Source organism: Asterias amurensis, chromosome 6 (assembly GCF_032118995.1).
Source record: "Asterias amurensis chromosome 6, ASM3211899v1".
Classification (NCBI taxonomy): Eukaryota; Metazoa; Echinodermata; class Asteroidea; order Forcipulatida; family Asteriidae; genus Asterias; species Asterias amurensis.
The window spans coordinates 34,383-60,638 of NC_092653.1; the positions used below are offsets into that span (position 1 = coordinate 34,383).

The 26,256-nt window shown below is 39.0% G+C and overlaps 1 protein-coding gene and 1 long non-coding RNA gene across 5 annotated transcripts in view; one reads left to right on the forward strand and one right to left on the reverse strand.

The window, feature by feature from the left end:
- LOC139939161 (general transcription factor IIH subunit 3-like) overlaps positions 1-26,256 on the reverse strand; it is a 67,239-nt gene that overhangs the window by 5,188 nt on the left and 35,795 nt on the right. For 2 of the 4 annotated variants that reach the window (XM_071934925.1, XM_071934927.1), the window contains 9 exons: positions 15,634-15,716; positions 14,255-14,361; positions 10,074-10,210; positions 8,188-8,247; positions 6,226-6,255; positions 3,658-3,686; positions 2,924-2,998; positions 2,098-2,151; positions 1,684-1,752 (listed from right to left, as the gene is read on the reverse strand). In XM_071934925.1, the coding sequence (XP_071791026.1) occupies positions 1,684-1,752; positions 2,098-2,151; positions 2,924-2,998; positions 3,658-3,686; positions 6,226-6,255; positions 8,188-8,247; positions 10,074-10,210; positions 14,255-14,361; positions 15,634-15,716 (644 nt within the window). Of the gene's footprint in view, positions 1-1,683; positions 1,753-2,097; positions 2,152-2,923; positions 2,999-3,657; positions 3,687-6,225; positions 6,256-8,187; positions 8,248-10,073; positions 10,211-14,254; positions 14,362-15,633; positions 15,717-18,363; positions 18,504-26,256 lie in introns of those variants that run through there. The other 2 variants (XM_071934926.1, XM_071934928.1) reach the window with 2 other exon arrangements.
- On the forward strand, positions 19,696-23,699 carry LOC139939164 (uncharacterized). Its single transcript, XR_011786270.1, has 2 exons — positions 19,696-20,149; positions 22,137-23,699. It is a non-coding gene; the product is annotated as an uncharacterized lncRNA (long non-coding RNA).

Here is a 26,256-nt window from a genome sequence, read left to right on the forward strand (position 1 = left end):
GTACCCTCTGCTACCCCTCTACCCTCAGACCTCATCCACCCGACTGGTTATGCCAATGTACCCATAACCACTGAAGGACAATCAGAAACAGTACCCTTTGCTACCCCTCTACCCTCACACCACATCAACCCCACTGGTTATGCCACTGTACCCAAAACCACTGTAGGACAGTCAGAAACAGTACCCTCTGCTACCCCTCTACCCTCACACCTCATCCACCCCACTGGTTATGCCACTGTACCCATAACCACTGAAGGACAATCAGAAACAGTACTCTCTGCTACCCCTCTACCCTCACACCACATCAACCCCACTGGTTATGCCACTGTACCCATAACCACTGAAGGACAGTCAGAAACAGTACCCTCTGCTACCCCTCTACCCTCAAACCACATCCACCCCACTGGTTATGCCACTGTACCCATAACCACTGTAGGACAGTCAGAAACAGTGCCCTCTGCTACCCCTCTACCCTCAAACCACATCCACCCCACTGGTTATGCCTTTGTACCCATAACCACTGAAGGACAATCAGAAACAGTACCCTCTGCTACCCCTCTACCCTCACACCACATCAACCCCACTGGTTATGCTACTGTACCCATAACCACTGTAGGACAGTCAGAAACAGTACCCTCTGCTACCTAGACTACTGCTACCCCTCTACCCTCACACCACATCAACCCCACTGGTTATGCCTTTGTACCCATAACCACTGGAGGACAATCAGAAACAGTACCCTCTGCTACCCCTCTACCCTCAAACCACATCAACCCCACTGGTTAAGCCACTGTACCCATAACCACTGTAAGACAGTCAGAAACAGTACCCTTTGCTACCCCTCTACCCTCACACTTCATCCACCCCACTGGTTATGCCACTGTACCCATAACCACTGACGAACAATCAGAAACAGTACCCTCTGCTACCCCTCTACCCTCACACCACATCAACCCCACTGGTTAAGCCACTGTACCCATAACCACTGTAGGACAGTCAGAAACAGTACCCTCTGCTACCCCTCTACCCTCACACCACATCAACCCCACTGGTTATGCCTTTGTACCCATAACCACTGAAGGACAATCAGAAACAGTACCCTCTGCTACCCCTCTACCCTCACACCACATCAACCCAACTGGTTATGCCACTGTACCCATAACCACTGAAGGACAATCAGAAACAGTACCCTCTGCTACCCCTCTACCCTCACACCACATCAACCCCACTGGTTAAGCCACTGTACCCATAACCACTGAAGGACAATCAGAAACAGTACCCTCTGCTACCCCTCTACCCTCACACCACATCAACCCCACTGGTTAAGCCACTGTACCCATAACCACTGAAGGACAATCAGAAACAGTACCCTCTGCTACCCCTCTACCCTCACACCACATCAACCCCACTGGTTAAGCCACTGTACCCATAACCACTGTAGGACAGTCAGAAACAGTACCCTTTGCTACCCCTCTACCCACACACCACATCACCCCACTGGTTAAGCCACTGTACCCATAACCACTGAAGGACAATCAGAAACGGTATGCCATGTTACATGGGCTTAACAACTATCATCTTTTCGAAAGTCAATAAAGTTTAGGTGTTTTGTTGAACAGCAAAAAGGGCAATAAATGTAGTGCTTCAGTAAAAAAGTGTTTTTTCCATTTAAATTGAACTCACCAGCAGATATTGCAGAAGACCATTAATCTGAGGTATCTGGAGGTATACACCATTGGTTATGTCACAGGCCTGAAAGAAGAATAAGGAAACATTACTTCCAGTGAATAGAGCTCATTTTGTTCACTTAATCTGAGGTATTTGGAGGTATACACCATTGGTTAGGTCACAGGCCTGAACGAGGAATAAGGAAACAGTACTTCCAGTAAATAGAGCTCATTTTGTTTCCTTAATCCACTATATTAGTGAGTTAACGATTTTTATACCTGTTAAAAAAGTGCTCATTTGTTCCCTTAAATATATCAGATTGGTCTAAACCCATCAGAAAGGGATTGTATTCTATCGCCAGTTAATTTATCTCATTTTGTCATTTTGTACCAATAATCCACTGGATTATTCAATGACAGCAATTTTTACCTGTTGTAATAAGCCCGAGTCCTTCTCCAAAATGCAGGCATCAATTGGAATGCTCTGAAACAAAAGAAGAGTGAAGGATGAGCAAAATGGTGTATTTTCCACATAACAAATTACTAGGGAAATAACACCCCTGGATTCAAATTATTGGAAGTATACAAATTCCACAAAGTTCATGCTAACCAAGGAACTATACTAACTTTACTGTGGCTTGTTCTGCTACTTTCACAGTAAAGTTGTGCCCTTGTGAATTGATAGTTTATAAAAGTACATTTGTTGTTTCTGTGGTACATTACATATAATCTGGTGCCACAGTGATTTAAAATACAGCAGTAAGAGAATAAATGGGTTGGATAATAAAAAATATTGCATCTAAATTTCAGTTTTAACCTTTCCTCGTAGATCGAGTCATATGCTGGTAGCGTGACATCATTATTTAGCCTTTAGGTTAGGCTGTATTTCTTACAAGTATATTCAAGTTAACTTTTACACTGTGTATGATTGTGTTTAAGGTTAATGACTTTATTCATTTCATGAAACAGTGTACAAATAAAACAAATAATCACTTTGAAACATTGAAAAATAAATGATGTAAAGTGGTACTTTCCTTATATCAGTGGAATAATATAATAATAGAATGTGAAAAGTAAGAATGTTGCAAGAAATGCAACAAGTTCAGAAACAGAGCCTTAATTAATTACTCACCTTTAAAATTGTATTTACACTTTGTAGGGATGAACAACAAATGTGACGCCATGTTAATTGGAAGTACCATGGAAATAAGATTTCTTAACATGAGATTCAAGTCTTTTAGTAGAAACATAATTACCTGTTTCTGTGCGGTGAAGATAACATTCATTAGATTCATATACTGAGAAGCATTGTCATCTGCAGCTTTAATGACCTGCAACAAATTGTGAACCCACATTAAAGCCATAATACACTTTCGGTAAACAGTATTGTCCAAGTCCAACACTTCATGTATCACAACTTATGTATAAAATAACAAACCTGTGAAAATTAAGGCTCAATCGGTCAACGGAGTCGGGAGAAAATAACGGGAAACCCACTCTTGTTTCCGCACGTTTCGCCGTGTACGTTTCGACATGTGTTTAAAATAAATCCGTAATTCTCGCTGTCGAGAATTTATATTGTTTTAATGTTTTCTCAAAAGTAAAGCATTTCATGGAACAATATTTCAAGAAAAGTCTTTCACCATTACCTTCTGTAAACCCTGTAAATTATTTGTAAATCTGTGAACTTTTTTTTTTTTCTGTACCGAAAGTGTAATGGCTTTAATACAACCTTTAGTTTTACAAACTTTCCGTTACTTCAGAAGTATTGATGAACTGATTCCCTTATACTAACTGTATAATGTTAAACTACACACTAATTATACATTGATCTGAATATGTTGCATGATATATTTAAATGCTCTAAAACTACCAGCATAACAAGCTCTCTAGTACCTTTGTCTAGGTGTCCCTCCAAAGTATTCTCAATGTCTTATAAACTGTCTTATTGAAATGGGAATTGTTTCAGTGCTGAGGTACATGTACTTACCAATAGCCTTGAATTAATCTTCTGTCCAGCTAAAACATAAAACAGATTAAAAATAAAATTGTTATAATCAATTCATCACAATTTCAATGAAAAACAAAGACCCAAAATGAAGAAAAAAAACAACAACACACATACAATGTTGATTATCTCAGAAAATACCATAACAATCTTGAAAACTAACAACAAGCCGTTCTAACATGTATCCCTAGTGCTTTATCACACCAGAAGGCATCTCTATGCACTCTTTAGTTTTTTGTTCCAGATATGCAACTAAGTTTGAAATAACTATCAGATCTGTTAATCAACCTAGCACCATATGTAACAATTTACATTAGATGCGAAGTGTAATTTGCAGCCAACCATACTAGAAAACACCAGGCAAACCCTGGGTTCTTTTATGTGCACTACACAACGCACAGGACATACAGCTTTACTCCCACCCACAGAACGATGGGGTAACAATTCATTATCCTGCTTAAGGATGGAAGTGTCAAGACTTGGACTGGAACCCTCACTCTGCTGATGTATAAAGTTTTCCTATAACAGACTAAGCTACTATACTTGAGCATACCTTGGCATGCTTAGCTTCTATACTTGAGCCTACCTTGGCATGCTTAGCTTCTATACTTGAGCCTACCTTGGCATGCTTAGCTACTATACTTGAGCCTACATTGGCATGCTTAGCTACTATACTTGAGCCTACCATGGCATGCTAAGCTACTATACTTGAGCCTACCTTGGCATGCTAAGCTACTATACTTGAGCCTACCTTGGCATGCTTAGCTACTTTACTTGAGCCTACCTTGGCATGCTTAGCTTCTATACTTGAGCCTACCTTGGCATGCTTAGCTACTATACTTGAGCCTACATTGGCATGCTTAGCCTCTATACTTGAGCCTACCTTGGCATGCTAAGCTACTATACTTGAGCCTACCTTGGCATGCTTAGCTACTATACTTGAGCCTACCTTGGCATGCTTAGCTACTATACTTGAGCCTACCTTGGCATGCTTAGCTACTATACTTGAGCCTACCTTGGCATGCTTAGCTACTTTACTTGAGCCTACCTTGGCATGCTTAGCTACTATACTTAAGCCTACCATGGCATGCTTAGCTACTTTACTTGAGCATACCTTGGCATGCTTAGCTACTATACTTGAGCCTACCTTGGCATGCTTAGCTACTTTACTTGAGCCTACCTTGGCATGCTTAGCTACTATACTTGAGCCTACCTTGGCATGCTTAGCTACTTTACTTGAGCCTACCTTGGCATGCTAAGCTACTATACTTAAGCCTACCATGGCATGCTTAGCTACTATACTTGAGCATACCTTGGCATGCTTAGCTTCTATACTTGAGCCTACCTTGGCAAGCTTAGCTTCTATACTTGAGCCTACCTTGGCATGCTTAGCTACTTTACTTGAGCCTACCTTGGCATGCTTAGCTACTATACTTGAGCCTACCATGGCATGCTTAGCTTCTATACTTGAGCCTACCTTGGCATGCTAAGCTACTATACTTGAGCCTACCTTGGCATGCTTAGCTTCTATACTTGAGCCTACCTTGGCATGCTTAGCTACTTTACTTGAGCCTACCTTGGCATGCTTAGCTACTATACTTGAGCCTACCATGGCATGCTTAGCTTCTATACTTGAGCCTACCTTGGCATGCTAAGCTACTATACTTGAGCCTACCTTGGCATGCTTAGCTACTTTACTTGAGCCTACCTTGGCATGCTTAGCTACTATACTTGAGCCTACCTTGGCATGCTTTTTGAACTCTGTGGATATCATTTTATAGAGCTTAGCTACTATACTTGACCCTACTTTGCCATGCTTAGCTACTTTACTTGACCCTACCTTGCCATGCTTAGCTACTTTACTTGAGCCTACCTTGGCATTCTTTTTGAACTCTGTGGATATCATTTTATAGAGCTTAGCTACTATACTTGACCCTACCTTGCCATGCTTAGCTACTTTACTTGAGCCTACCTTGACATGCTGAGCTACTATACTTGAGCCCACCTTGGCATGCTTATCTATATACTTGAGCCTGCACGCTTTTTGAAATCTGTGGATATCATTTTATAGAGCTTAGCTACTATACTTGAACCTACCTTGGCATGCTTGGCTACTATACTTGAGCCTACCTTGGCATGCTTATCCACTATACTTAAGCCTACATTGGCATGCTTATGTAGCTACTATACTTGAGCCTACCTAGGCATGCTTATCCACTATACTTAAGCCTACATTGGCATGCTTATGTAGCTACTATACTTGAGCCTACCTAGGCATGCTTATCCACTATACTTAAGCCTACATTGGCATGCTTATGTAGCTACTATACTTGAGCCTACCTAGGCATGCTTATCCACTATACTTAAGCCTACATTGGCATGCTTATGTAGCTACTATACTTGAGCCTACCTTGGCATGCTTATCCACTATACTTAAGCCTACATTGGCATGCTTATGTAGCTACTATACTTGAGCCTACCTTGGCATGCTTATCTACTATACTTAAGCCTACATTGGCATGCTTATGTAGCTACTATACTCGAGCCTACCTTGGCATGCTTTTTGAACCCTGTGGACATCTGAGAAACATAAGCAAGTCAAAGAACTTTTCATTGCAAGATAAGTCATTAGTAGAAAGAAAAACAATATTAACACTACATAATCATGCTCACTGATGACTATACTCTGTGTAAGAGTACACATACCATAAAGCAAGATATAGAATACTTTGCAGAATCGTACTCGCTGATCAATATACTCTGTGTAACAGTACACATTCCATATAGCAAGATATAGAATACTTTGCAGAATCGTACTCGCTGATCAATATACTCTGTGTAACAGTACAGATGCCATAAAGCAAGATATAAAAAACTTTGCAAAATCGTACTCGCTGATCAATATACTCTGTGTAACAGTACTTTACCATATACCAAGATATAGAATACTTTGCAGAATCGTACTCGCTGATCAATATGCTCTGTGTAACAGTTCACATACCATAAAGCAAGATATAGAATACATTGCAGAATCATACTGGCAGATCAATATACTCTGTGTAACAGTACACAAACCATAAATCAAGCTATAGAATACATTGCAGAATCATACTGGCTGATCAATATACTCTGTGTAACAGTACACAAACCATAAAGCAAGATATAGAATACTTTGTAGAATCATACTGGCTGATCAATATCCTCTGTGTAACAGTACACAAACCATAAAGCAAGCTATAGAATACATTGCAGAATCATACTGGCTGATCAATATACTCTGTGTAACAGTACACAAACCATAAAGCAAGATATAGAATACTTTGTAGAATCATACTGGCTGATCAATATCCTCTGTGTAACAGTACACAAACCATAAAGCAAGCTATAGAATACATTGCAGAATCATACTGGCTGATCAATATGCTCGGTGTAACAGTTCACATACCATAAAGCAAGGTAAAGAATACTTTGCAGAATCATACTGGCTGATCAATATACTCTGTGCAACAGTACACATACCATAAAGCAAGCTATAGAATACTTTGCAGAATCATACTAGCTGATCAATATGCTCTGTGTAACAGTACACATACCATAAAGCAAGATATAGAATACTTCGCAGAATCATACTAGCTGATCAATATGCTCTGTGTAACAGTACACATACCATAAAGCAAGGTATAGAATACTTTGCAGAATCATACTGGCTTATCAATATACTCGGTGTAACAGTACACATACCATAAAGCAAGATATAGAATACTTTGCAGAATCATACTGGCTGATCAATATACTCTGTGTAACAGTACACATACCATAAAGCAAGATATAGAATACTTTGTAGAATCGTACTCGCTGATCAATATGCTCTGTGTAACAGTACACATTCCATAAAGCAAGATATAGAATACTTTGCCGAATCATAGGCGCTGATCAATATATACTCTGTGTAACAGTAAGCAAGATATAAAATACTTTGCAGAATCATACTCGCTGATCAATATAATCTGTGTAACGTACACATACCAAAAAGCATGATAAAAAACACTTTGCAGAATCAAACTTGCTGATCAATATATACTCTGTAACACTACACATATAATAATAAGCGAAGCGAAGCCGAGGGCATAGCCATGGTTTTGCATCACCGAGTGCCTATAATCTTAACTGTGCCCTGATTATTAAGCAGTCATCTATCTTTTATATACCGAATAAAGATTCATCTATTCATCAACACTGACTACGGTGAAAGGTCGGTTGCAAAATAAAGTTTTGCCGTGACACGGAACGCTAGTCATACATTATACATATCATAGTTGCGTTATTTCCAGGGTGGGCATAGTCAATTGACTATACCCCGGGCATAGTCACAATGACGTCATCTTGGTAGAAAAAGGGGGCATAGCTATTTCCATGACTCCATATTTATTCAATCAGATCTTCTTCTTTTTTAGGATTCTATACATGAGGTATATTAAGCATGATATAAAATATTTAAGACTGAAAGGATACAACAAAGTCCCATTGCAAGAGAACCAGCAAGCAATGTATCTGTATGCCCAACAGTAGGATCTGCAAAGAAATTATGAAAGAAAGATTGGTACAAATAGTTATTATGCTTTCAATCTCGTTTCCATTGATAGTGGTGGGACATTTTTGCTAAGAATTCAAAAAAGAAATTTAATCTAATATATGAAATTAACACCAGTGGCAGTTTGGCTAAAATTACAAGTAGTTTTCTAAAACCATTTCAGTAATCAACTGCTTCGAAGCAAAGTGCAGCGAAACAGCTCTTGCTTTTGTAATAGTTTTTTGTTTAGATTTGTTTTTTTATTTGTCTGTTTTAGAGTTCTGGAAGTCATTCAAATAACACGTGTGCGTTCTAAGCAATGTTTACATTGTTCCCAATCAAGCATTAATTATGTAATGAAACTTTAAGCAATGAAAAGCATTGGTGCAATAGTGTTCTTAAAAGAGGGATGTCATAATGACATCCTGTGACTTCTTCTTAAAGATTTATATTTTAACTATTTGAAAATGTTGATCAAATTAGCCACAAGAGACTATAGGACTCTGTTTGCAAGATTGGGAAGGGATTAATTAGGGGTTTATTTTATTCAGTGTGCGTGACCTCATGACCTCTACTTACGGTTAGGGTCGAAACCAGAAGTCCCCATGTCATTAGCCTTGCTCAAGGCAGTCGAATTATTCACTCCGAAAAAAGACCGCCGCTGTATAAAAACCCACCTGTATTCACTGTGCGTAAAACCCACCCGTATTCACTGTGCGTAACATCGCACGACACGATGCCCCCGTACACTATCCGCATGCGGAGGCCGTCAGGCCGACAGCCTTGTAGGATCTGTGTTGAAGCCACTGACCTCATTACTATAATAAGCGAAGAGTTCCCACGGTCAGCTCATTACCATAATGCCCGCGAAAGACGAGACATGTTTACCTCACACACCACCACCACGGACGCATGATAGGGTCCAAAGGTCGTGATAAGGGAAGTGCGTGATTGGACGTCAAAATAAATAATTCATTTGCCTCACATCCTGTGTTGTCTGATAGGTCTGACGAACGATATACATATTCATGAGCTGCATACTAGCATATCCTCGAGCCCCCCCAATTTCGTCCACTATTGGAATTTTTTCAATACAACACATTAAAACGGGAAGATACAGATCCGACAAGGCTGTCGGCCTGACGGCCTCCGCATGCGGTTAGTGGTGTACGAGTGCGATGACTTGTGCGAACAGTATTCGTGCGATGTGACAGTGTGTATACGGGTTGGTCATTCGGTGTGATCGCACACACCATGCACAGGGTATACGGCGGGTGGGTTTACAGCTGCGTCTTTTCGGAGCGAATAATGCGACTGCCTTGAGCAAGGCTACCATGTCATTTAAAAGTGGCAAAAGTAATGAAGTTGCTTTTAGCGATATCAATGTACGATCAGGGTCTAAAAACAAAATATTCCAATGACGTCATAATTCACAAGAGCGCCCTCTAAGGTCAAAATGCACTTTGAGAAGATGTGAGATTTTTGTAAATGCTTCAAAATTGATACACTTTATGACCGTCAAACAGCCAACATATTGATGTTATTTTGGTGTCATCATTTGTGAGGTTATATTACCTTAAAGGTACAGTTTTGCAGGATATACACACATTATAAATCTGATCTCAAAAAGCATTATTTATTGTATTAGTAACTTGATTATGTACATGTACACGCTGTAAGACTTTCATATTCAGACAGCTTGAAGATGTTATCGGCCAAACAGCAATGAGTCTAGATTTGTGGTGCTAACAAAGGTCATCAAAGATGGCTTATTTTCATCAAACTTGGAAGAAACAAAACAATCTCAAACATTGGACTTTAAGCTTACTTTCTACAATGAGCTTTCTGATTTCCTCTTGCACTGTGTCGTTGATATTAGCAAAGTGTTCATATTTCCCATCTCGCACTTCTCTTCCTCCATCATCTGCTTTAACATCAGCCTCTCTTCCAGGATAAAGAAAGCGACTAAGACAAAAAAGTAAGACAGGTCAGTAAGATTTGATGGTTTGCACATTGTAGTACTTAAACATGGGTTGACACTAAAAACATCTCAGAAATCTATTCTTGGAAGATATGATAGCAGGCCTAAAACTTTACACTGGAACACATGCCCAAGGACAGCAGTTTTAGTGTCTGCCTCAGTATTAACTCATAACTGGCGTGGGCCAGCAGAATTGTGTTTTTCTATTCAATCATAAAAGCAGTGTAATAATTCTTTAACAAATACAAGTTATATTCAAATGTTGAGTTTGAGTCTGATTGATACAAGCATTTGCTACAGAGTAATGAAGTATGTAAACAAGAACAAGATAAATCTTCTCTCATACTGTGTATGTCATAGCGCTTGTTCAAATAAAAACAGTATGCATGTTAAACTGTTCCTGTCTTGTTAAAGAATCTGGGCCACTAAATATTTTGAGCAACAAGTCCTTTGGTCTTGTCGATCTTCTCCTCAAATTCGAGCCCTGGAGAGTTTGTAAAACTTGTTGTAAGAATGTGGGATTTGGATATAAATATAATAATAATAATAATAATTTGGGGGGCTAATCATCCTTACTCGCAGCTAAGTGCTGAATTGCGAAGGACGCGGCTACAACGTGTTCGAGAAGCAGGTATGCAAGGGCGCCTTTGGCTGCCAGCCACATCAACCCATTATGACCACGGAGCACAGCCAAGATCGAAAGTGTTTGATTTTTCCCGAGGGAGGAAAACCGGATGTTCTGGAAAACCCTCGTGGCACAGCAGAGAACCAACGCACAACTCAACTCACATATGGCCCCGTCCGGGAATCGAACCGGGGTCACCTTGGTGAGAGGCTAGCGCTTTACGCACACGCCAACCATGCCACCCATGCAACCATTAAGACTTGTAATGCGCACATATGGGCAATTCCATGGTAACTCGTGCTACACTTTATCGTGTCATTTTTCATATTTCAGGCTCCAGTTATTAAACATATTTGATTTGAATCTTAATGTTTTGAATTTGGAAAGCCCACATCTAAGGCTAGATCCTCATAGTAATTTGACGAGTAAAAAATTCATTGTTGTATGCATGGGACCGCTCTGAATATCGGTAACTTGTGCTACGAGCAGAGGACATGCTAAAAAATTACTCAATTTTAATTTTACCGTGTCCTAAAACAAAAACCAATCAAGTCTAATTGATTAAGATGAGTAACTACTATGCCTAAGTTTGGTATGGTATACCTTAGAAAGATGTGCTCTTCTTAATTTCACATTGACATGCAAAAAACATGGTAACTCGTGCTACAGTAACTCGTGCTACAGTTTGTCCGGACATTAACAAAATACTATTGTTTCACAAAATATCAAAGTTTCTTAAATAGAATTCCTCAGCAACTTGTAAAATGATAAAATATAGCTTTTTTAAGTAAAAATTTAAAAAAAATTACACAAAAACAGTGCGTTTGTACAAAACGTACAAAATGTACATGTGACACTCAGTGACATCACAAAGAAGTGTGAAATACATGTATCCATAGTTTGCATTTTTGATCAGTTGAATCATGGAGCAAGTGCTCCATGGTTGAATTTTAACTTACAACAACTGATTTTGGCATATGAAAGAAAAGTTCTTACAATATCAAGTAGCCTAAATCTATTCAAGAATCTTGTGAAGTTCGGACCACGGTTTTAACGTTCTTTCACACTTTTATTCTTTTGATTTTTCAGAATGTTTTAAATCATCCTTTCTTAGGCCATTTTCAGTAAAATGAGTATCCAGCTCTGTGAACAACAGCAACTCTGTACAGAAATTTGCCCAATTTGCACAATTTCACCAGGATTTAGTTGTCTCCTTCATAAGGCTTCATATTTAACCACAATTGACAAACCATCGACCATCACAAATCTCAGTGTTTAGATCTTTAGTAGTTTAGGAACTTCCTTTGTACTGATAGAATCTTGGGGAAGAACAGTGCCTATGCACTCTCCTTCTTTCTCACACCCTCCCTCCTACCTACCCTGCCTAACCACCACCCCCCCCCCCCCAAAAAAAAAAAAAAAAACCACTTAATACTTGGTTCCTGTTCTTTTTGGTTGACCCCGCTCTTTCTATCAGGAGCTGCACATGACACCTCATATTCGTTTTTTAAAGGAACACGTTGCCTTGGATCGGTCGAGTTGGTCTTTGTAACCGTTTTTTATAAAATGCATATGGGTAGAAAGATGTTGTAAAAGTAGAATACAATGATCCACACAAACATGCCTCGAAATTGCGTGGTTTTCCTTTTACCTCGTCGACTAACACGTCGGCCATTTATGGGGGTCAAAATTTTGACTCTCATAAATGGCCGACCATGTTAGTTCGCACAGTAGAAGGAAAACCACGCAATTTCGAGGCAAACTTGTGTGGATCATTGTATTCTACTTTTAAAACATCTTTCCAACCATATGCATTTTATAAAAAACGGTTACGAAGGCTTTTGTTTTGACCAACTCGTCCGATCCAAGGCAACGTGTTCCTTTAAAGCATGCCTTTCAATGATTCTCACTCGACAAGCTTCAAAAATGGCAAAAGCTATGAAGCTTTTTCCAATATTATTTTTTAGTGTATTCTGGTCCTATTGTTGTCTTTGTATGCATTGGATACCATCAAACCAATTTACTGTGATTTTGATGGCACACTGCTACATGTATGATTTCACTTTTCCCTCTATAAACAGCCAAAAGGTTTTTTTCACATGCCTGCCACTGCCTACCATAGACCACAGGCTTTAATATTGCATTTATGCACATCATTATATGCAGAAGAGGGCTCTCAGTTGTTGCCAAGTAATACTTGGTAAAACTAACTGAATCCTCCTGCTGGTTTAGGGTAAAGTGAATTGCGGTAACTCGTGCTACATCGGTAACTCGTGCTACCGGTAACTCGTGCTACAGTTTTTAACAGATCATTATTATGTGGTAGATAATGCTTGACAGTTCAATTTCTTATAAATACTTGAGGCATCAATGGTAGAAGATAGATATTTTCATTGGCATCAAATAAAGTGCCACCATTTTGTAGTAAAATAAAAAAAATTATGTTTCGGTACCTCGCGCTACACTATATCTAAAGTATCTGAAGGTAAGCGATGAAAGGAAAAGTGGAGGGTGATGGTTAAATTTGATGAGCATCTCTTGTACACCATAATTCATGGATATAAAATGTAATGACTTTTATTGAAAACTGCTTATGCTGAAAACATTGGGCCCATTTGAAAAAATCTAAGTTTTTAAAGTTTTCCCACAGAAAAATACATTATCCGAACAAATCCTAAAAAAAGTTTTGAAGTTGATCCCGGCATGTGTTTGGAATAATAAGAAAGTGTAAAGAAACATGTAGGAACAATTTGATTTTTTTGAGTCATGTCCACTTTGGCTTGGAAATGTCCATATATATACAGTCTGCTGGGTGTTCCTACGTCGGTAGAATAAAGGCTCCCATAGCTGCTATTAATCTCTTTCCCTACTAATAGCTTATGACATAGTGAAATGGGAATATTATAGTAATACAGATCAAACTTGTTCCAACGGCTACAAAGCTGTAGTGTAAGATAGATAGAAAAAATGATTTATTTATTGTTAAAAACACTCAAAAAGACATCACAAAAGAAGGTTGAATTGTGTCAAATTTTACAATAAATCAATAAAAAAAAATCATTTGAAAATTACAACATACAAAGCAATTTATGAAATAGACTTAAAAATGCACTTTAAACATATATTATCATTTGTCAAAAAGGAGAAAAAAGGGGAATGATACATTAAGGGTGATCAAAGGAAAGGCAGGACAAGATGGGGAGTAAAAAGCCAAGAAGCAATTAAAAAGAAATTCTGGATGTGAAGTAACTTAATGTGAAGGCAAGTCATTAAAAACACAACCATGAAAACTTGAATATATTGCATATTACCCTGCTGTTAAATCTCAAAGATCATGAAAGATGGTGCTAAGCAACTGTTTATAATAAAACAAACACAACATACATGTATTTTAGCATCATACCTCTCATTTGTGTGACTTGCTATAACAGCAACTTTGTTGTTTTGATTCATCATTATATGAGAGTTGATAAAAGCCAGTACATGATCCATACACTCAAACAATGTCAGCTGCAAACAAACATAGAGAGACAGCTAAGAGAATTAACAAATGTATTACAAAACCTTGATAAACAGGGCTTTATTACTTCATAAGCCAAGGATACAGACACAGCAACTAGTCAAGACTAACTAGTACAGGTAAGACGTGGGGAAGCCGTTTGGCAGACTAGAAAAGAGTAAGAATAAGAACTGAGTTTTGCACAATTAAGCATTGCAATGTTGGAATCCCAAACTGGTCAGTATTTTACAATCTTGAGTTATTTTGAAATAAATTTAAAGTCACCTGCAAGTGGTATTTTGTCAAAATAAATCTTTTGTCACTAAAATATGAATAAACAATTAACTAAGGTTTAAAAAAATTAGTTTCCATGTTATTTACAAACTTGAAAATAGGCACGACCCGAGAGGGCGCTGTTAGTGATGTCAATTGAGGCGCGATGAATCGCATGCAGTGCCAACACAAGATAGTGAAGCTTGGCGCAAGCTAAAAACATGCCCTCAAAGTTGAAACAATACCTGATTTTTTTCACGTTAGGCAAGTGCTCCTTTAGGTTCATTACGTCTTTCAGATACCTTCTTCAACTTCCCACTAGCTGGAAAAATTGTTGGGATGGTGTCATGTTTTAGAAAAGAACTTTTCTCTTTATGTCAAAATGTGTACACTGTAGTGTATTCCAGATTCTCGAAGCATGACGACTCGGAGTGTTTGCTGCACAGCGCTAGAAAAGACATCGGACCGGACCACTTTGCAATCCGACCCCATCTTTAGTTGTTTTGCTGCATCCAGCAGCAATACACCTGGTCGACATTGCCGGAAAAATGCAAGATAAAATTTGTTTTGAAACGTACAAACTCACGACTAGGACTTGAATGTACTTGCACATACGTGTGTTCAATGTTCCATCGAGGCAAAGTCTGCCTCGATTGACGTCACAAAAGGGGTAGGCGGAGTCACCCTCCACACAACTTTATTAACATTTTTAAACATATAAATCGTTAAAAACAATTACTCAAAACATTATTTTATTGTTCAGAAACATATACTCTAATGTTAAAAAAAAAATTAGGTTTCCAGGTGACTTTAATAACAGCCAACTCTACACTTCAATTGACTTTATACTGGGCAAAATTAAATCAAATCATAGGCTATGCCACGTAGTTTATCTTCAACAATAATTGGATAGTATAAGTTAACCAAATGTACACACTTCATCGACTCAATACTGGACAACGAAGGCTATGCCATACGTGCATGCCGAGTCTGACATTACATGTACTTACCCCTTTATCATTTGCACCATTTTGAAGTCCCCACCACACTGGGTTAACATCAACCACCACCACCACAAGACTACATTCCATGTCTAAAGAAAGTCAACAATTGGAAATATTTCATACACGAAGCTTGTAGAATCAAACTAGAATAAAAGTTATTTAATAATAAATACTTAGTAAACTTGCGGGTACAACCATGCATTAAATCTTTTCTTCTGGGGGACTGAGAGTGATGGTTTTGATTCTGAAAAGAGCCGGTTTGATCTCACTGTTTCGAACAGCATAATCTGTACTACTCTGCTCGTCTTCTCCTGAAGAGGAGCAGAGTATAGGCTACTGCTCTTTTCAGAGCCAACACTCCCACAGAAAGTTTATCATCAATTGAACAAATCGCAAGTGAGATTCCATGCATAACGTCACGCCAGAGGTGTTTATCCCTCTTTAGTAAGAGTAACTTGTATTGTAATTGTTGTATACTTGTGCACTAAATAATGATTCTGAGACAGTTATGTGAAAATTCACTAAGAATTAGTTTTATTAACATTATAGTAAGATATTTTGACAAACATTACAAACCACAGTAGCCTTGCGAATCCATTTTCATTCTTCCATAGTCACAGTAACTTCTATCATGGAGGTGCTTCTATCTTGCTTGAAACTAGTTTTAAAATGCTCCTCACACACAATGAGCCTTTATTTATAATTTCTAGAAATAGGTCACTGTTACTTCTAAAAACTATATGTTAGATGTAAGGCTCCCCTAGCGCCTTATAGGGGTCTTACATTTAGCGGTAAATAGTATTGTCCAAAGGCCCACACTTCGTGTATCACAACTTTATATAAAATAACAAACCTGTGAAAATTTAGGCTCAATCGGTCATCGGAGTCAGGAGAGAGTAATGGGAAAACCCATCCTTGTTTCCGCACGTTTCGCCGTGTCATGACATGTATTTAAAATAAATCAGTTATTCTCGATATCAAGTGATTACTGTTTTAATGTTTTCTCAAAAAGTAAAGCTATTCATGGAATAATATTACAAGGGAAGTCTTTCACCATTCCCTTTTGTAAACCCTGGACTGTGAGTTATTTGTATAAAATCTGTGGACTTTTAATTTTTGCTCTGTTCACAGAGTGTCCAATGGCTTTAACGCTATCTGTTTTCAAAACATTTTACGGTCAGTTTCCTCGTAACACAACCAAAACTTTCTCCTCACAATGCTTGCGTTGCCTTTTTGTTGAGTTTTAATCAATGAATAACATCTTCCTATACAGTTCCTCTTAGAAGTTCGGAGACTTCTGAGGAATGTCATACTACTCGGTACTTACTTTTGTTTTTCTGTCGCATTGCACGTTTTTGACTTCTAAATAAATATGATCATCGCTTTATGTTTTGGTAACCAGCGCTGTACTGTACCTGCAGGTACCAGTACGGTGGATCGACGAACTGCCGAGCCCCTACGAGTCAGACTAAACCATTCTGTGAAAGGTTTTTGTTCTCAGCATGATGAAGCCTGATAAAAGCACGGACCAAAGCAAAGAGTAGTATTAAATGTTCTTTTATTAACTAACTTATAAAGCCATTCATTAGCACCAATGTACATTCAACAGGCAGGAGCTCATCGACATCACCTTGAAATCACTCTCTGAAATAACTAACCATCTCAGGAGTTCGCAAGACCATGCATTGTTGTCTCACCCATCAAGGAAATCAAGGGCTATATATGCTAATAATGGCGACTGTCTGACTGTGACTGTGTGTGAGTGATGAGATCGGAAAGAGCCATTAAAGGAACACGTTGCCTTGGATCGAACGAGTTGGTCTATGAAAAGCGTTTGAACCCATTTGTCATGAAATGCATATGGTTAGAAAGATGTTTTAAATGTAGAATATAATGATCCACACAAGTATCACTCAAAATTGCACGGTTTTCATTTTACGTCGCGAACTAACACGGTCGGCCATTTATGGGAGTCAAATTTTTGACCCCCACAAATGGCCGACCGTGTTTGTCGACGAGGTAAAACGAAAACCACGCAATTTCGAGGCATATTTGTGTAGATCATTGTATTCTACTTTTACAACACCTTTGTAACCATACCGATTTTATAACAAACGGTTACATAGCGCTTTTCAAAGACCAACTCGACCGATCCAAGGCAATGTGTTCCTTTAAGTTAACAACTCAACAAGGTGGGTAAGGGCTAGCCCACCTTGTTGTTAATGGCTCTGCTTTTACCATCGGTCTCATCACTGTCGCTGTAATGTTGACAGTGATGAGACCAATATTAAAAGCGGAGCCATTAAAAAAAAATTAACAGCTCAACAAGGTGGGCTAGGTAATAGGTTAGGGCTACCCTGACAAGGTAATGGAGCATTTGTGTATGCTGCTCCAATGGAACAATCTCCCTCCTTGTTGTATGTGACAGTCTTCTTCACTTATTAAATGTATTTGAATCAAGGTTAAAGGCCCAGTTTTTATTTTGTTTCGACAAAGCTCGCCCGGTGTTTCAAGTTGGCGCCCGAGCTATCTTGCGCAAATTGTAAACATAATGTTGGGCAACACAGTTTGCGCTGTAAACAAATGACACACCGCGCGAATTGTAAAACGTTGCCATTTTATAAGATTGCGCCCATTATCAATATCATTCTCCCGATTTTGATCGAGGAGGTCCTAAAATAATAACACTCTGCTAAAAGCATAATGAAGACACCCTAAAGAGTAAGGAAAATTTACCTCAGTTAATCCTATGTTTCTAATCAAAAGTATCTCATCCAGTAACCCTTGGTTCCAGCCATTGAATTTACTTCAACCGTGTTTTAGTACCTAGCCTATCTCTTCCGTCTACAGTAGTACACTTGCCGTTGCATGCTGGCTGGAACAGCGCCCTCTAGTGTATGATGAGTCGGAAGAATAACACTGAGTTTTTCGCTCGGCCCCATCCCAGCGGCCAGTCTTAAAAGCAAGGCGCTGGGGACGAGCGAAACTGGAGTTTGTCTTTCCACCAGTGGCGTAACCAGAGGGCGGGGGGGGGGGGGGATTCCTCAATCCATATGGTCATGCACAAGCATTTTCATTATGTGGTTGAGCCTTAATGGGGAAAACCACATAATAGCCCCATTATGTGGTTTGAGCGGAAAGTTGTGTTCATTATGTGTTTTTTTTTCATTATCTGGTTTGGGTCATTATGTGGTTTGACCTGAACTATTTTAATTTGAGCAGTGACCTGCATAAAACTACATGTGTATTTATTTTTCTGAATGTAAAAAAAGGATCGTAACTTTTTACCTGATTTTTGTACATTTCCAGTTTTTCGTAACAATAATACCTGTATTTTAAATTGTATTTTCTTGTTATAAGTTGACTGATGTTGTTTCAACAACAAAAATCTTGAAAACAGAGACAATGTTCATTATGTTGTTGAGCAAGAATTTTTGTGAAAGATTTAATTGTTGATTTTTCTTCTTTTAAAAAGGGTCCTCCTTTTATCGGCTCAAGTTTTGTGTGTGAAAGTAATAATATATTAAACTGCACAAAGGATTCCCCTGATTATCTCTGTATTTTTAAATTTATTTATTTTGTTTTGTCTAGATTCCCATAGAAAGATCAGAAAAATATAGTGTCAACACGCTTTGCTGGGTGTTAATGTAACATTGGTCAATTAATTTGTTTATTGTGGAACTAGTCACCACCCTTCTGATAAGGCCCAACATCACTTCTCAAAGTAATGGACCCATTATAGTTGTGTATACCTGCTTTGTTTTGGTTGGGTTTTTTTATGGATGATTAATTCTATGTATTTTGCTAATTTGAGACTAATTTTTTTTTGTACATTCGAATGATCTGTCGCACGAAAATCAATAGTCTTGGCCCAAGACGATGGTGCTTGATTCTGGATAGTGTACTACGCGCGGTTGAATCGCCAAAGCGCGCCCGCCACGGTATGATTTAGTTACGTGGACGGCTCGAAATCTAGACTACACTCTGCAAGCTACCATCGTCTTGGCAATCCTGCAGCGCTGCGTGCACTGTTTCATTGTTTTCTTCTACAGTTTTCTGTAGAACCAATCAGCGTGCGATCGTTGTAATAAATTAACATAATGTTTAGTTGACCCCGGGGTCATTCATGTTATGATTACACGGCATTGGCAGCTCCGTGTTTGTCGTGGAGGAAAAATCGTAAGAAAATAGGAAATATTCACGATTATGAATGTTAAAGATGAACAAGTGAGCCGAAGCTATATTGATCTGCTATCTAGATGGCAATTCATGAACGACTATGTCAAAATATACTAGCTAGTGCCCTCTCTGCGGACGGTCTGGTTTTGCGATAAACTCCGTCAGTTCTCGTGTGCTTCGTCTGCTGCATGCAGGCAGCAGTTGGACTATGAGGTAGGATGTCCAGGTGTGAATAAACTATAGGGAACTCTGAACTAGAGCATGATACCACATACGACCAACGTTTGCAACTGAGCAAGTCATGGATCCCAAGTCATTATGTAACTGTCAGTGTCACAAAGTGGTGAGTGGAGAGAATCTTGTTTATATTGATCGAATCTGTATAGAATTAGAAAACGTAAAGTCATACATTTGTAAGCGAAACAGGTCAACTCGTACCCAAGTCAACTCGTACCCAAGTCAACTCGTACCCAAAATTTTGTACCCAAGTCATCTCGTACCCGACTTCATCAGGCAGTTGATGTCTCTGCCGTTCCTCCCCCATGAACACATCGCTGAGGCTTTCCAGAAGTTGCAAGAACTTGCAGAAGACCAAGCTTTAGTCAACCTCTGCAACTATATGGCTGCAACTTGGTTACTGAATTCCACGTGGGGTCCAGAAAACTGGTCGGTGTTCATGCGGAGCATCCGCACGAACAACGACGTGGAAGGGTGGCATCGACGTCTTAATGGGCGAGCTGGGAGACACAGCGTGCAACTGTACTCGGTGATGAAGCTGCTGCAGCAGGAAGCTTCCCTTGTGACTGTACAGATGCAGCTGATCAAAGAGTCCAAACTGCAGCGGTACCAGAGGAAGCAGGTCAAGGCCGTCCAGGGGAAGATTTTCAAGCTGTGGGACCGCTACCAGTCAGGAGAACTCAAGACTTCAAGCTTACTGTCCGCCTGTAAGCACCTGACAGGCCCGCCGATGTGAGGTTACCTCCATTGCAAATAAACAAACCGGCTCTTTTCAGAGCCACCACATTTCGAAAAGAGAGATATTGAGCATCATTCGTTCAAACTGAATAGAAATACAAATTTGCGTAATTCTGATTATCAAAACAAAAACTAATTTTAAAAACAAAAAAAAACACAAAAAAACATTTCAAACCAATAAAACAATATTGGTTCATTACTTTTTAGATCCGATAGAAAATACACAAATACGCCACCACAGAGCCACCACATTTCGAAAAGAGAGATATTGAGCATCATTCGTTCAAACTGAATAGTAATACAAATTTGCGTAATTCTGATTATCAAAACAAAAACTAATTTTAAAAACAAAAAAAAACGAAAAACAAAAAAAAAACATTTCAAACCAATAAAACAATATTGGTTCATTACTTTTTAAATCCTGCAACATGTTACCTGCAACATGAAAAAGAAAAACAACAGAAAACAAAATTATTGCAAAAATAAATAGGTAATAATGAATAAATGAATATTATCACTATAAATATGATTATCGGTATTTTTGCAGACAGAGAACACCAACAACCTAGAAAAAAAAATCTTGGGTACGAGTTGACTTGGGTACGATCTGACTTGGGTACGAGATGACTTGGGTACGAGTTGACTTGGGTACGAGTTGACTTGGGTACGAGTTGACTGGGGTACGAGTTGACTGGGGTACGAGTTGACCTGGGTACGAGTTGACTTGGGTACGAGTTGACTTGGGTACGAGATGACCCGAATTCTTTGTAAGTAGTCATTGTTTGTCATGTTTGAATACTTCAAAACTTGTTGTTATTTATGTAGGTAGACCTCCTTCCTGCTAAATAGCAGTGCTATTTCATGATGCGAAGCACAATTTTCTTGTGTCTCACTTATGGAAGGGCAGCTCGTAAAAGTATTGCCTCACCAAAATACACTTCGCATTCGCATTCGAAGGAAGTATGAGCCTACTCCTTGGTTTTGTTTCGGTTTGGAACGAACATAGCCCAGCTTTATGTGAGATTGGATTTGTCTGACTTGAGTCACCAACACTTCAATGCACACAGATTCATATCCCTCGATTTGAAAATGGCTCATCTCATTGGCTGACATTTTTTTTTTTAACTTACATTTTTCTTCTGTGCACAAGCAATTAACACTTGTTTGCAATTGCTATAGTTGGGTTGATTGATGATCGTAAATCGTAACCCTCGCTGGTCAACGGTTTAATATTTATAATCAAAACAGATGTACATTTTACATTAAGCTTGATGCAGAAAAAGTTTAGCACAATAAGACCCAATATAATCACTGAACTTATTCTATGATTTGTATTTGTTTCATTCTTCTGATAGGGCACATTTCCAGGAAAGGCTTTAAGAGAACTACTGCATGCCCACCTTGGAGTACTGATACTTTTTAGGCCTCGTCTTGTCAGATGAATGGGTAGTCGACTGCTCTGCAATTAAGGAATGGAGTTCTTGATTCAAGAGAGACAAATCTGTGACAGAATCAAGATTCAAGCGTATATAATTGTGGAAGAGATATTTTGCTGTTTTGCAGAGGAAGTCTCAAGAAGAGAAAAGGAAAAGATGGAACATCATATTAACTGTGGTATGTGAAGAACTGTACTCTACATTTTGCTGCAAAGTTCCACCACTGTATCACAATTTATTGTCGACATGTATCATACCATACCAATACAGAGATTGACTTTCAAGATGAGTTTACATAGCTTTTTCAACACTGTGGGAACTGTGTGCATACTCTTAGCAACCGATGCTTTTGGACTGGGGTTGATGTTTGTCATTATTTTGAACACCAAGATGAAAATGTACAACTAAGTGGAAGAGTTGGGCGAGATGAGCAACATGGTCTTTCAACTGCCATAAACTATCTAAGACACAGAGAATCAGATGAAAACTGCATTGCACCCCACAATGTAGAAGAGTGGTCGTAGGCTCAGCCGCTCATACAGGTACATAGTACAAACAGTATTGTGTATAACTGCTGTGATACCTGTGCACTTTAAATGCTGCTGTGGGAAAGCCTGTGATTGGCGATTAGTGGTACGCACTACGATTGATGTCGAAATCGCAACTAGTTATTGCTTAGTCGAGTTGCGACTGCCATTATTCACCTACTCCGTAAATCGAGCCACCACAACAACTAAAATAGTTGCTCCTATTCCTGCTTGCTGAAAAAATTGTGTCGCTCACAGTCACGACTTTTCATGGCAACATAATTTACCTATGAAACACAACCAGACATCAGTAAGCCTGGGCCACTTGTGTAAGTTACTACTCAACGAGTCACACCTCAAAAAGTCATGACTACGACACTAATCATGACTTGTTTGCCGCAGGGGCAATATGGTAAATTTCGTGCTTAGAGGATTGAAGGATTGTCACTGGTGTCACTGACTGTCTTTCGTAAGTAAATTATGTTGCCATGAATAGTCGTGAGCGATACAATAGACAGTTCACCAAACAGGAAGTTGTTACTATTTTTGGAGTACACGATTATTCAATTAGGAATTAAAAAAAGTAGTCGCAACACGACTTGTGATTTTAATAATCTCGACTGTGCGACAAGTTTGACACTGTGTCGCACTAGTCGCCCAGCCCTAGACATAAAGTGACACAATCCTTAAATCCTTTCAGCGTGAGTTTTACTCTATTGCACCTGCAGCAAATAATACGTCGCAATGCATTTTGGGGCATGAAAAATGACTAGTGTGTTGAAGTTGCGACTATTTGAGGCACAAATAGTTGAGAAGCAAATTTCACTAGTCGCTCAGGCTTTAATTGTGGGGTATCGTTGTTATAGCCTGTTTACAAACCTGATCATTTTAATAGCCACTGTTCTGTGAAGAATTTGTGTTTGGCAATAAAGAAAGAAATCAATTTTATGAACAAGTAATTTGTGTTGGCCTTTATTTAGAAATAATTTGAATTAAACTGTATCAATTGTTTTAAGACACAATACATCATTGTTAATTATAACGTACTGACTATTAGGTATTCATGTGATTGTGACACAATTAGTAGCCCTAAAGTTTAATACATGTGCAAAGTCATATAAGTCGATGCCTCAGAACGACAATAAATTGTACTTGTACAGTGAATAGTGTTTGCTGTAGTAAAACTACTATATACGGTAGTATCATGGAGGTTTCTACCTCCATGTGAGTATAATCATGTAGGTACCTCCATGGTGTAATATATGCACTGAGGGTAGTTCGTCTGTCTGTGGTTCATGTGATCTGCCCACGACAAATCATTCGGGAAGTATAAAACCATAAAACAAACACGACACGTAACGAAGCATTTTGTTACTTAATTCCTCCTTAGACCTTAGTCAGTTTTCTCTCAGACATTCTGTAGTCAGCTATTCTTCAGAATAACGACAATAATTATTAATTGGTTTTCTGGGAAAAGGGGATGTAGAATTTAAATCCCTGCATTGCGTTCGTTAAGTATGGCCATGGAGGAATTCCTCCATGGTATGGCTAGGCAAACCATATTATAGTATCACTCGTTCGTCCCGTACGTCCGACCGTGGCCCGACTTCATTTCATGCTGCTGGGCGCTGCCATGTTCACATGTTGAATATGCATTACACAACCTCGACAACGGCCTTATTAACATAATACGGCAACGCCCACAGTGCACGCAGCGCTGCAGGATTGCCAAGACGATGGTAGCTTGCAGAGTGTAGTCTAGATTTCGAGCCGTCCACGTAACTAAATCATACCGTGGCGGGCGCGCTTTGGCGATTCAACCGCGCGTAGTACACTATCCAGAATCAAGCACCATCGTCTTGGGCCAAGACTACATAAGTATTGGAATTGTACCTATTGGAACTGTACCTATTGAACCACTTGGAGTGTTCAAGGAGTCCAACACGTCAGTTTAGAGTCCAGCTCTGATTGTAAAAACCAATTGAGGCATCATCTTCAATTTAATTTTATGCAACAAGCAAACTTATAAATTTTCTGATTTTATTTCAAAGGGTAACATAAATGGCTGTTAGCAAACGGTTCCCAACAAAACTACATGGTGTACGTGCACAATACTCTTACTGGCCTCGAGCATTTACCTCTTGATAATAAATCAAGCGTTCATAAGTTTGTTATTGCCAGATTATTCAGCGAACCATGAACCATACACAGCTACTATTCACAAGAAAATCTATGCGTGGAGGGTAACAGACAGCGCACAATGGAACGGGAGTTTAACAATGACAATACCAAAAGTGCAATCGTCAGCCCTTGAAGTTTATTATACATGGAGCTGATGGTGATCAAAAGGATAAAAGTCTGTTGTCGATACACAACCGCCCACTTATATTCACCGGACCATGAATCACGGACCATATGCACAAAATAAAATATTCAAAAGAATATCCATATAATATATTTATCTGGTGTATTTAAACTAGCTGATGTCCCAGCCATGGGATTTTCGTGTGTTTAGTGCTAGATTCCTCGCTCCCCAACCAAAGTGACTACAAAACGTCTCTAATGGATAACAATGGTATATTTCGACATGGTTTTTTTTTCCAGCAAGAGTTGTGGGGCCCAATTTCTCTAGTATTTATTTTGCCTATTTTGTTTATATGTTATATATGGTTAAGTTTTATTTTACGCTAACTGTTTTTGTGTTTGTTCTTCCTGTAATTTTGAATTGTTTTGCCGCTACATAAGATTACACCCACTAAATAGAATTGCTTACATTGCTTTATTCGTTAGAAAAAGGGGGGGGGGGGTCCGTACTCGTTAAGGTTTGCTTTTTATGAGCCCCTCCATCCCCTACATGTGTTTTGCATTGGTTTTTAGTTTTTAGGTGTTCGGGTAACAGCCTGAACAACTCTTTGTTATTGTTCGTTTTTTTCTTTTTGGGGGTTTTTCTTCTTCCTCTCGCTGTCGATTGTCCGCAAGAAAAAGCATAGATGCGAAGCTTGCATTATTAAGTTGATTGAAACTTTGCACACCTGTAGACAATAACCAGTAGATGATGCAAAAGTTGTTACGTCACGATGACGTCATCAGTTGACGAGCTACACTAACTCAAAGTTTATTATTTCAAAAAATCATAACTTTTGATCTACATGAGTGATTCTTACAATCAATACAACATCGGAAAGGTCAACAAAAAACTCCGTAAACGCCTCGCAGACATGACCCCTTTTTGATCTTGTCTTCTGGTTCAAAATCGAGGTTGAAAATTCTAACATTCATGAGGGATTTTTACAATCAATACATCATCGGAAAGGGCATTAAAAACTCTGTAAACGCCTCACAGACATGACCCCATTTTGATCTTGTCTTCTGGCTCAAAAGAGGTTGAAAATTTCAAAATTCACGTCTAAAGAACAACGTACATCCCCGTTGGTATGCGCATAAACATTACACTTAGGCATACACACAACGTGCAATGTATTAGCTGTGCGGGAGAGTCACGCTCCAGTGAT